Below are 12916 nucleotides of genomic sequence, written 5' to 3' on the forward strand. Positions count from 1 at the left end.
CTCAGTCGCATCCTGGATCCATTCATTTTTACTGCATTCCTCATTGTTGTGATAAAGGGCATGTCTTGACAGAGGTCTGTTCAATCTGACTGCCTTTGATATCTTCATTCTAAAGAAGCTATAAGCACATTTGCCGGTGGAATATGTGATGAGGAAAATGCATGCCTGAATATTCCACTAAACCTAACATATCTGTACATCCGTTACTTTATATCCTCATAGTAATGTATAATGAGTTAGCAAATAAAATGATTTCACTCTCGTCTTTTATCGTGTTCAAATACATTTTGTGTGAATAATTTCTATTTTCTATCTTCTAAGTTGTCATTTCCTGTTCTCGCTGCACGGATGTTGTGTGGTCTTGTTTGTTTGCCACAGGAGTTGGAGGGGGAGGTGACACATTTTCTGTGAATTTAGAGTTCTCAGATCTGACCACAAGCTATTTCAAGCTCCAAACCTCAGGAAACGGTGTATACAACTCTAATGGTTCATTGAAGACTACTGTACAAAGAAGGCAAATATTAGTCTGACCATAGCTGCCCATATTTTGCTTGGCAGTGTATCATTGAAATGGAACTACTGACTCATCAAAAATAGATGGAACAGAGAGAGAAATGTAAGCTATTTGGCACAAGAATTCTATTCTATTTTTGGCCCCTACTTTTTGACGTGTAGCCCACATGTAGTCCTCATGGCAATATCCAATAATAATAATAATAAAAAACGTTTTTATTTTATTATGGCTATTATGGAATCATTTATATATTTTGAACCATTGCAGGCTAATGAAGAAGACAGGAATGTATTGGGATATAGAGAGAGATGAGGTAGGGTTGGGAAATGAACCAGGCCGGATTCAAACCCGGGTTCCCATCAGCATGGCTATCACCAGTCTTGGCTTATATCACACGTGTATATAATCTGGGAACCATTTTCTCGTAAGGGTCGATCTAAACTATTTCAGGTCGACATGGAGGATCTGTAAACAAGCTACTGCACAAGCATACGCAGTATGTCTAATATCTTCAAGACAGTTTGTGGCTTGCACAAACCAAACATTAATTTTGTCTACACAATCGTGCAGTGCAACAACCAACCAAAAATGCTTTTATTGACATTTTCAAGAAATGGGGCACCAACTTCACTCTGTTTATTTTATTTCTGTCTAAAATCATCTTGTTGCCACCACTTCTTTATTTTCCTCAGCATGCGGAGGACGTTATTTCCTGCTCCTCTGTTCTCACTACGTAGCGTAGATAGTGTGCTCTTACATGTTTATTATATCTAGGTCTTGGTGATGTAGGTGGAAATTCCACTTACTGCTGTTATTTAGGCTTCCTACGAACACTAAACGTCAGCAGCAGTGTTAATCAGTTCATTAGAAACTTTAAAAAAGGCCCATATTCTTGAAACTGTCTATCGCCTATGGCAATGGCTGTTTTCCCTCACACATGAGCTAAATGCTGATTTATTACACATCACACACCCCACAAATGTGTAAATGATGGTGACAAAGCTCCAGTCAGCGCTGTGCCTTCAGACTTATCAGAACAGAACAAACAGAGCAGGTGTCACTTCTCTGTTCTGGCTTTATTTTCAAATGTAAAATGTACAACTCATATTATCAAGAATATAAAAAACAAAAATAACAACTTGCAATGTCTCATTAACCTTAAAGTATGCCAAACACATGTACAAATACTAAGAAAATAGGCCTAATAAAAAGTGTGTGTGTGTGTGTGTGTGTGTGTGTGTGTGTGTGTGTGTGTGTGTGTGTGTGTGTGTGTGTGTGTGTGTGTACTTTCAACATCTATATTGCAAAAAGCACAATCTGCATAAGCTGTGCCATGACTGATATTGTTGGCTCAGACACAAACAGACAGTGCATACCCTGAAGACAGAAGACATGCCGTCCTTAAGTATCCTGGTGAACCAGTAGCCTGTAGCCCAGCCCCCTGGGCGTCAACACATAGGTTCTGGTTCACCAGGAAAATCCTTAGGTGTGTACAGTTGTAAAAAATAGAGATCCTAAAAAGCACAAGTGTGACGCTATTCTGAGGAGTAGGCTGTTCCAGAAACATATAGGAGATATTTGTGGTTACAAGCAATTAAACATACAGACAGGACTGAGGGCAAGTTCACGAATGCTGTTTGCGGCGGCCACTTATTATCTGAAGTTATTGTGACCATGCATTTTCATATCTCGAAAAAAAAACCCACCTGGCTAGTTTCTTTACAAATGTGCAGTACTGTAAATGGTTGATTCTGCTCCAACAATGTGCATGCAGCCCATTTACGTCACACGTACAAACAGTAAAGGGGTCTATACACAGCCATGCAATCTCCCATAGTGGGGACTTTTCTGATTCAAACTTCCGTGTGTTTCTGATCAATGGCTATTGCAGGCAATGGAGGTAGAATAACCAACCTCCTTCATATGCAGCATGATGTATGGATTCCATATGTCATGCTGCATATGAAGGAGGTTGGTTATGTTATACTATGGAAGTACAGTAAATGGGACGTACATATTAACCCTTTGAGGAGTACCATCACAAATATATGATTAGAATTTTGAGTTCTCATTATGATGTCATAATGTCTTTGCAAGATTTTTAACACAGACGTCTATAGGAGCTGTAGAGTGTTCCAGTAAAATTCTAGAAGAACCTCTAGAAATTCCTTACTCCTCAAAGGGTTAAAAAACTACAACTATTTGGTTATATTCAGGGGAAGGTGACCTGTAAATGACCTTTACAGAGGCCTACAGTAAAATAATGTCCCATCCACTCACTCTAATATGCTTTGCTGTTCCCTAACCAAAACCATCCCTAAACCTAACCTGTCAGTAAAGCAATGTTTCTGCTGCTTTACTTTTGCCAAGAACAGCGACATTAGGCGAATTTCTAGCTAAATTGTGCCTAAACCAAAACCATCCCTAAACCTAACCTGTCACAGGGCGTTGTGGAGCACGCCTTAACTTGCAAAGGCGTATTGGACACACGCGATAGTGGGTTCAAATCAGCGTGTCATCTATACGCAATGCATGATGACATGTTGCATTCTTGAAGAAGACTATAACACTAAGCATTCTCGTAGTCCGGATCAGTTACTTGTAATGAATTGTTTCCATCCACAGGAGTAGAGTTATCCTGAATGGGAAACGAACACACAAGATGATATGCACATGAAGATTAAATAAGTAGTTGCAATGAGTTCAGTTGAATTGTTTGTCAAATTTAAGATACTTACATTTCCTTCGTCTCCTGTTGATTCTGAAGAGTTGTTCCTCATTTTCTTCCTAACAAGAGCAGGCTTTCACTCATTAATGGTACCAAATTTGAGGGATATCGTGCATGCACATTTAGAGATCATCTCTTGACCGATAGTGGCTTGATATGGAGAGCCACGTGCATTATTAATTCAGACATGCTGTGTGTGTGTGTGTGTGTGTGTGTGTGTGTGTGTGTGTGTGTGTGTGTGTCCTTATGTGTGTGTGTGTGTGTGTGTGTGTGAAGAGTCTTCACCTTATCCACAGAATGCCACAGAGCAGAGATATGGGCAGGAGACTGATGATGGCAGCCCTGATATAATGAGCCGCGTGATTCTCTAGCCCATCTGGCAACCAACCTGCTTTTACTATTCAAACCATAACGAATATTACAAAACAAAAGAATTACTTCTTGTCATGTGGATATTATTAATTTATTGTACTTAGTTTATTCTCAATATCACATTTATTTTGTAATATATGGATTCACAATATCAAATGTAAATTAACATGTGAATAAAATTGATTGACAAGTGAAAACTTACTGATGTAGAGGGTGACTGGAGGGGAGGGGAGGTGATTGTGTCCTTCGACAGCACAGGAGTAATTTCCAACATCTGTGGCGATCAGGGTGATAAGATACAACTTGTTGCTTTTCCTGACGTGTCTGTGGGCTACTGGGTGTCCGTTCTTGTACCAGACAAATGTGGGGTTGTAGCTGAGAGAGCAGCTGGTGCTGCAGGTCAGAGTTATATTCTGACCCTCAGACACATTGTCAGCACTCATCCTCACCTGTAGGCCTGGAGCAATAGGAAGACATAGTTACAGTCACGTGTACAGCAGGTATTCTCTCCGCTCCACCACTTCACAATATGGTGCATCACAAGAGAAAGTCACCGGAGCATCTTCAGATGTGGTTTTGCTTGACTCTGAGGAAGACGTAACAATGTCAAAGCACTAATCTTGGCACTGCTCCTAATTAAGCAGGACATTACTTACTGCATCTGAAGATTCTCTGGTGACTTTCTTTCCTTAAAATGTGTTGTACATTGTGCTGCAAATATAAGGTATAATAATAAAATGTGATGAGTTACCTGTAATACTGAGAAAGACTCCTGGTTTTCCGGAAAGACCTGATTTTACTACAAACCTAAAATGATACTCTCCAGCATCAGTCTCTTGTACCCCTTGTATTGACAAACTGGAATGTACTGATGTTGCATGACATTTAAATTTCTCCTTGGGGCACAGATTGTCTTCCTTTTGCTTCCAAAACATTTCTGTGACAGTGAGACCTTTGGGGTACGTGTAAGAGCTGAACATCTCTACAGAGGATCCTACCAAAGCACAGATCCTGGTTTCAGAGTATGTCACACCCCAACACCTTTCAGTCAGAACACCTAAAGAAGAAACAATAACAATAACAATCTAATCCAATTTGTACACCATTCAGCTTTTTAACAAATGCATAGGCTGATCTAAAAATTGACCTTGAACTGAGTTACACTTACACACTGCAGGAGAAGGGAGATGGTCAAGGCCTCCAACAGCACATGTGTAACTTCCCCCATCATCATTACTCAGCTGTATAGTCGGGCGATTAGGGAACCAATGATTTCTAAATTTTCCATTTTTGAATATGTTGAAGTATAAAAACGTAATCCCATCTGAAACTTTCAGAGTTTTGAACTCCAATGTGCACAAGGTGTTGCAAGACATGACCACTGAGTCCTGGCCCATGGCCTTGATCTGCAGGTCTGTAGAGAAGAATTTCATTTCAGTCAGTCAGCCAGTTCAGGTAGGTCAGTAAAACACTTTGTAAGAGGAAAATTGGTCTCTTCCTCTAAATAATTATATCCCCGAAACGCGGAGCGTCGGGGATGTAATGTTTTTTCCGCATCCGCTGCCGCGACGTTAGGTCTTTCGTGTTAACGCGATAACTTTTGAACGGATGGTTGGATTTGTCCCAGATTGGGTGTGTGAATGCTCTAGGGTAGGTTCATGAACTGATTAGAGTTTGGAGGTCAACACTTTCAAGATGGCCGAATTCAAGATGGCCGAATTTTTGTTTGGCCCATAACTTCTGACCAGTTGGATGGATTTGTCCCAGATTTGGTGTGTTAATGCTCTAGGGTAGGTTCATGAACTGATTCGAGTTTGGAGGTCAACACTTTCAAGATGGCCGAATTCAAGATGGTCACATTTTTGTTTGGCCCATAACTTCTGACCGGTTGGATGGATTTGTACCAGATTCGGTGTGTTAATGCTCTAGGGTAGGTTCATGAACTGATTCGAGTTTGGAGGTCAACACTTTCAAATGTGTTTTTTTTTACAATTTGGCCCATAACTTCTGACTGGGTGGATTGATTTGCCCGGTAACACCTTATTTTAATGGTTCACCATTTCAGTGAATCTACCATATTAGGTACAGTGTAATAACCAGTGTAACAATATTTAATACCATGTAGGCTAATAGTGTAATACCAGTGTAACAATATGCAATACCATGTAATACCTTACACACAAATACATGATGTAAGTGAAAAATTGTTGCATGGTATTACACTGGTATTACATGGTATTAAATATTGTCACACTGGTTATTACATTGTACCTGATGTGGTAGATTCACTGTAATAGTGGACCATTAAAACAGTCTTACCATTTGCCCCATTTTTTGCTTCATTTTCACAATAGTCATTTGGTTATGAGCCTATGCACGTCATTGATCTGTAGATATTAAATATATTTCTTTTATATTTTATATTTATCATATACGTTTATGAAAAGGTGGACAGGAGTGTTAGGAATGATGGGGGACTGGAGGCGTCGCATTTCGGGGATATATTAAGCAGTCGAAGGTGACTGCACAGGCCTAGCTTACCTGTAACTGTTATGTTGACTCCTGTTGGATCTGAATATCTCCCCTCATTTGACACATACAGACAGCGGTAGACTCCTGAATCTCCAAGTCTCAGGTCGGTGATTGTAAGCTCAGAACTGCCTTCAGTTCCAGAGTACGTCACACGTCCCATATAATCAGTATCTAACAGGAGATCCTCTGGTTGGTCTTCACTCCTCCAGTGATGTCTTTGTTTGGAAGTGAACCAGAAGACTGAGGAGATGGTTTGGTTTGTGGGTGGTGAGAAAGAGCAACTCACTGTCAGAGACGAACCCTTCAGGCCACATATACTTTGGCTGCTGTAAGCCAACTCAGGATCCAGAGTTGCCTGAAGACCATCACTCAGGACACCTAAACACAAATGACTCATTTGACTAAACTGATCTGACATGCAGCCTCTAGTCCAGTTTTTAGTGTTAAAGTAATGTCAAAATGAACAACAAAAAGCCAAAAGACAATGCCTCAGCAGAAACAATTCATTTAACTAACATTATCAAATGCATTCAGCCTCCAATGCATATATTTGGTGTATTTTGAGGAGAAATGACAGTCAAATTGCTGCACATATTCGCATCAGTGCCAGTGTTCACATCCTTGCCTCTGCCGAGCCCTATCTCACGCCTTTCGTAAAGTCTTCACGAAAAAAATAGAGTAATTTTCGTGGTGCATTCACGTTATTGCCCGCCTTTCGTAAAGTCTTCACGAAAATAATAGATTAATTTTCACGCTGCCTATTCACTTGAATTGCCCCACTGCTGCTATGGTTATCCAAACGTCTGCAGGGGCGGGAAGGGGGTGCTGACAGAACACTGCTGATACACTCGGGACTCACTAATTTGACGCCCTTTCGGTACTTACGCCTTATGTCCCCTAAACCTAAACCTAAACCTAACCCTAACCTTAACCCTACTTAACCCTAAACCTAACCTTAACCCTAACCTTAACCCTAACCTTAACCCTAACCTTGACCCTAAACCTAACCCTAAATTGCTTGTTTGAAATGTTTGATTACCATGTGACGGTAGGCTACCGAAAGGGCATCAAACTAGTGGGTCGCTAGGCAACAGTCGGGCAATTCAAGTGAATAGGCATCGTGAAAATTAATCTATTATTTTCGTGAAGACTTTACGAAAGGCGGGCAATAACGTGAATGCACCACGAAAATGAATCTATTTTTTTCGATTTTTTTCGTGAATACTTCACGAAATGAGTGAGATACGGTTGTTCTGCCATACCTGGGACTGTGATGATCAGAATCCAAAGACTTTCAGCGAACATGTTTCAGATGAGAAAACGACTGAAATGGAAACCAGAGTTTAGTTTTTTTGTGTACACATTCACAATTATTATGAAAGATTATGAAAGCGAAGTCCTGCCACCTACGCCAGTGTTTCCCAACCAGGGGTAGGCCTATATGTAGGCTATGTACCACAAGGGGTATGCAAGCACAGTGCAGTGAGTATGTGGAAACAAATTACATATCAACAAAAGTATGGAGAAGATAGAGATATAGAGCATGAGTTAGGGGGCACTGCTATGTTAAAGAGGCCTAGGCTGTATGCAAGACAAAAAGGTTGAGAAAGACAGTAGGCCTAACCTACTCTTTCTCTGACCCCCATCTCTCTCTCTCTCTCACACACACACACACACACACACACACACACACACACACACACACACACACACACACACACACACACACACACACACAAGGCAAGGCAAGGCAAGTTTATTTATATAGCGCATTTCATACACAGGTGCAACTCAATGTGCTTCACAAAGTTAACAAGTGTAAATGAAAGGAAACAGGGAAGAAAGAAGGAAATGAATTAGAGTCAAAAAGCATTTAAAAACATTAAGATAAAACATAAGGTAAAAATAATAATAAAATAAAATAAAACAAATTAAATAAAAATAAAAATAATAAGAATAAGTAATTTAAGCTAGGGGAAAGCATCTGAGAACAGCTTTGTCTTGAGTCTAGATTTAAAGCTATCAATAGTGGGTGCATTTTTTATGTCATCTGGAAGCTGGTTCCAAAGCTTTGAAGCATAGAAGCTAAAGGCTGCCTCTCCACACTTTGTTTTGACTTTTGGAATCACCAGCAAATTCTTCTCCGTTGACCTTAGTGACCTAGTTGGTGCATACAGCTGAAACATATCCAGTAGATATGTGGGTCCCATTCCATTTAGTGATTTAAACACAAGTAGCATAGCCTTAAAATCAATCCTGTAGCTTACTGGGAGCCAATGCAGCGATCTTAAAATTGGAGTAATGTGGTCGAACTTCCTTGTCTTTGTAAGAACCCTTGCAGCTGCGTTTTGTACAAGTTGAAGCTGTTTAATGGTTTTATTGGGGAGGCCAGTAAAAAGACTGTTACAGTAATCAACTTTACTAGAAATAAAGGCATGTATTAGCTTCTCCAGATCATGTTTAGACATCAGGCCCCTAAATTTAGAGACGTTTTTTATGTGATAAAATGCAGACTTAGTAATAGCTTTCATGTGACTGTTGAAGTTTAGGTCACTGTCAATGAGGACCCCAAGATTTTTAACTGTTTCCCTTGCTTTCAGTCCCTTCGTTTCAAGGATAGTAGCAATCTTTTGTCTCTCCTCTCTTTTCCCAAATATAATTACTTCAGTTTTATCTGTGTTCAGCTGGAGGAAATTGTGAGACATCCATTTGTTAATTTGGTCCATGCAATGATAGAGTGATTCAAGGGGGGTATAGTCATTTGGGGACATAGATAAGTAGAGCTGGGTATCATCCGCATAGCTATGGTAATTTATGGAGTTATTCTCGATAATGTGTCCCAGTGGCAACATATACAGATTGAACAGTAGTGGTCCCAGAATGGAGCCCTGGGGGACCCCACAATTCAGAGACATCGGTGATGAGGTATGTCTTCCAATGGCGACAAAAAAACTTCTTTGTTGTAGGTACGATTTTAACCAGTTGATCACTATGCCTGTAAAGCCAACCCAGTGTTCCAGTCTATGTAGTAGTATAGAATGATTAACTGTATCGAAAGCGGCACTCAAATCGAGTAGAACCAAGACGGATAATTTGCCAGCATCAGAATTCAATCTTATGTCATTCATAACTTTAATAAGAGCTGTTTCAGTGCTGTGGTAGGCACGGAAACCTGATTGAAACTTATCAAAATAGCTATTAGACATTAGAAAAGCAGTTAATTGGTTAAAAACAATTTTCTCTATTATTTTACCCATGAATGGTAGATTGGATATGGGCCTATAGTTGTTTAGTACCAGTGCATCCAGGTTGTTCTTTTTCAGTAAGGGTTTCACAACTGCTTCTTTCAGACAGCCTGGGAATATGCCTGTTTGTAGTGAGGTGTTGATGATCTGAAGTACATCTGATGATATTAGATTTAAGATGGATTTGAAGAAGGCTGTTGGTAAAATATCTAAGTCAGATGTAGAGGAGCTAAGACTTTGTACCGTTCTATTAAGAATGTCCACATCAACTAAATGAAAATTTCTCATGAGGTTAGGATTTAACTTCACCATAGCAAGCTGGTCTGAATCTTGGGTCGGTTGCACATGTGTGAGTATGTTTGCACGTATTTTTTCAATCTTTCCTTTGAAAAAGGATGCGAACTCATTGCATTTGCTGACTGAGAGGAACTCAGAGGGCATTAGATTTGGGGGCCTTGCTAGCTTTTCCACAGTGCCAAACAGGACACGTGCATTATTAATATTTCTGTTAATTATGTCAGAGAAAAAAGATTGTCTAGCTTTAGAAATTTCTTGGTTGTATTTCGAGAGTGTGTGTTTATAGATTTGGTAGTGGACTTCAAGTTTGGATTTACGCCACTGTCTTTCAGCCCTCCTGCATTCTTGCTTTTGCAATATAACTGTGGGATTCTTTCTCCAAGGTGCTTTTTCATCACACACACACACACACACACACAAATAGCACATTGTTATAAATGTGTGATAAATATGATTTCAGATACCTAGGTCTCTCACATTATAAAGTGAAGTTTTTCATATAATTAGCCAACATGATTCTGAGCCAAAATTTTTGTGGTGGTGGGTGGTGTAGGGACCTTTACATACTAAGTCATTTCCCCTCATTTTACGAATGCCCCGCCATTTTGTAAAATACACTACAGACGCCATTTTCTATAATGTAGGCCTACCTGGCTCATATTACATACGTGGCTCAGCCCCGCCCCCCTTACCTATAAAACCCAGGTCAGAGCAATTTTACATGGCCCGATTCCCTCCATCGAGATGTGAGACGCACCGGGACGAGTCTCATTGGAGACATCTATTTTAGAAATTATTGAAACTGTAAGTTATCTTGGCCAGGTTAACACTACGGTCGATATATTTCTTCCTTCAACCGGTTTTCGTTTGTGTATCGCATTCCCATTGCGATATTTCGAGTGATCTTGCGAACACTGCAAGGACATCAGTTGAGTCAGGACGCAGGGACAGAATAACTTTTGTATGGACGATCGTTAACCACTTACTAGTACCGAAATCAAAGGAACCTCCCTGGAGTCGAAGCAGATTCGGTTGAGGCCTGATTGTCTGTCCCCCAAGAGAGTGGGCAACCCGGTACGGTGGCGCAGAGTTGGTGAGCGGCGTGGAACGGATCCACGTGCACCCCCCTTTCTCACTGGACCTTCGCAGGACGGCACGAAATACCGCTCCCCTTTCCATGTTCAACGACGCAATAGCCTACATACCGCAGCCTCGCGCGCTGGAAAACGCGCTTGGAAGTTGGAACCGCTCGGCCACAGGACCTGAGCGCTAGTGGAGAACAAAGGAATTCTTGTGCACGAGGAAGTGCGCATTCATCTTGCCCCGAGAGATCAAAAGTCTCTCTCTTCCTACCAAGGATAACGCAGTAAGCACTGAATTGGGCATAGATATGCAGTTAGGACCGTTGCATAGCTTTGAGGAGTTGTGTTTAAATATCCACACTTGTAGAGTGTGATATATTTTATTTTGGGTTTTTGTCCTATCTGTTCTTTCTTTTCTTTCTCTCTTTCTCCCCTCTCATCACCACAAATAGCCACACGCTATTCTTAGTTTACATACCGGTAGTTGCAGTATTGCCATACATGCACCCACATGTAAATTAGGCCTATCGACTCACAGAGATACACGTACCAGTGTTTTTAACCCATAGAGTTATCGAGTCGAGGACGTAAGCTATTGTTGGAAAGAGCGCCAAGCGCCCCTTTCCCTTCCCCCACGCATACTGTAAAACCTTTTAAAACAAAGGTCGGTATTCTCTGATCAGCTTGAATTCTTATCTTGAAGATAGTTTCCCGCTTCATCAGCCGAAAGCTTGACGCTCCTCCTTGTATCTCATATTTCGGTTCTGCGCGCCCGAGCTGCACAGGATCATTTGGGCCATAGTTCATACGGAACACACATCTCTCCTTTCTCTCGCTCTCCTCCCACCGCTTTGCACACGCGGTAACAGAAGTGCGCGGCGCCCCACAGAGCGCGCGCCTCTTCCTTCTCTCTCGCGCGCGTAGCGTGCGTACNTACGTACGTACGTACGTACACACACACACACACACACACACACACACATACACACACACGCATAGCGCATCCTCCCATACCCCGTGTATGTATTGTATATTTTACTTAAGTTCTTATGCCCTGCAAATCACATTAGCTGTATCGGTGTTCTGACCGGATGATGCTTTTACAATAAATGTGCATTGTGATGAACCGTGTTTGTCTTATTTGAACAATTTCTACAAAAGTCAACCAGAAAAGAATTCACACGAAACCTTCAGATTATTACTCAATAATGGTCATGATTTTATGAGACGGTCATGAAACGTGGTTTATGCAATCATTAATTACACAATTGACGATTCCATAAGTACACACCCACACATTAGGCCTATTGACACCCAGCGCGAAGAGTTTAACATACTCTTCATGTAATACTTCTTATACTCTTATTCCTCACATATAGTAATAACACATTAGGCCTACATATTTGGACCTGTATAAGAATTGTATAGGCTACTTATTAATGTAACTATAATTACATTACTGTACTTCCCTTACATTTAATGGTCCCCTCGTGTATGAAGAATACTCCTCATACCCATACATTGTAGTAGACCCTATATTTAACGTTGCCCCTTGGTAAGGGAGAATATTCCTCACACCCATTAATTGCAAGATTACTTACAGTGGCAACGCTAAACGTTCTTAGAAGATAATCATTTAACTAAGGAAAGTAAAATAAAATGTAAAACAGAGCCACCAACCCAAACTATAAATACATTTTATACTTACAATACTCAACAAAGAAGTGGAGGAGCAGAAGAATGAGTCTTCACAAGTGGCATGGGTGTCTAACGTCAGTGTGAAGTCTGGGCTAAAGTTAGTTTACTGAACTTCTGCAGTCCATGTCCTTCCTCTTTCTTCCTATTCTTTTGAACTTGATGAGAAGTTTGAACACTTCCTTTGTTTGAAAGTGCTTCATAAGCTGAGCCAGAGAGTGTTTATGGGTAGTACGAGAGAGGAATCTCGCTACTTTTTCCGGGTGGTACTGTCCACTAAGTGGCGCCATCCAGACAGCGCAGAGGAGCGCCAAGGAGCGCAGAGGCTGTTGAAATGAATGGGGTCCCATGGAGCTCAACCACGATGCTGCCATTGCTTTGGGAGAGAATTGGTATCATCGTTCCATTTCATTTTTCCAAAAGGCAGGATAGATTATCTTTTCAAACAGCA

At 40.9% G+C, this 12916-nt stretch overlaps 2 protein-coding genes across 2 annotated transcripts in view; both read right to left on the minus strand.

Moving 5' to 3' along the window:
- Positions 1–3523: 3523 nt before the first annotated feature.
- LOC134457273 (sialoadhesin-like) lies at positions 3524–4594 on the minus strand. The gene is made up of 3 exons (XM_063209206.1): positions 4366–4594; positions 3817–4071; positions 3524–3639 (listed from the first exon to the last, which is right to left on the minus strand). The coding sequence occupies exons 1-3, from the start codon at positions 4592–4594 to the stop codon at positions 3524–3526; spliced, it is 600 nt and encodes a 199-aa protein (XP_063065276.1).
- A 47-nt stretch (positions 4595–4641) lies between these two features.
- Positions 4642–12916, minus strand: part of LOC134457281 (B-cell receptor CD22-like) — a 34181-nt gene continuing 25906 nt past the window's right edge. The window contains exons 13-14 of the mRNA XM_063209220.1: positions 4783–5028; positions 4642–4655 (exon numbers count right to left, since the gene is read on the minus strand). Of these exons, the coding sequence (XP_063065290.1) occupies positions 4642–4655; positions 4783–5028 (260 nt within the window). The remainder of the gene's footprint in view (positions 4656–4782; positions 5029–12916) is intronic.

This window comes from Engraulis encrasicolus, chromosome 1, assembly GCF_034702125.1.
Source record: "Engraulis encrasicolus isolate BLACKSEA-1 chromosome 1, IST_EnEncr_1.0, whole genome shotgun sequence".
In the NCBI taxonomy this organism is placed as follows: domain Eukaryota; kingdom Metazoa; phylum Chordata; class Actinopteri; order Clupeiformes; family Engraulidae; genus Engraulis; species Engraulis encrasicolus.

Bases quoted from the DNA above. Each gene is read 5' to 3' on its own strand.
- LOC134457273 (XM_063209206.1), bottom strand. From the start codon at position 4,594: ATGTTCAGCTCTTACACGTACCCCAAAGGTCTCACTGTCACAGAAATG. The intron at 4,072-4,365 runs GTAACTCATCAC...CTATTGCTCCAG, and splicing joins AGTCTTTCTCAGTATTACAG to GCCTACAGGTGAGGATGAGT. The intron at 3,640-3,816 runs GTAAGTTTTCAC...TGGTTTGAATAG, and splicing joins TCCAGTCACCCTCTACATCA to TAAAAGCAGGTTGGTTGCCA.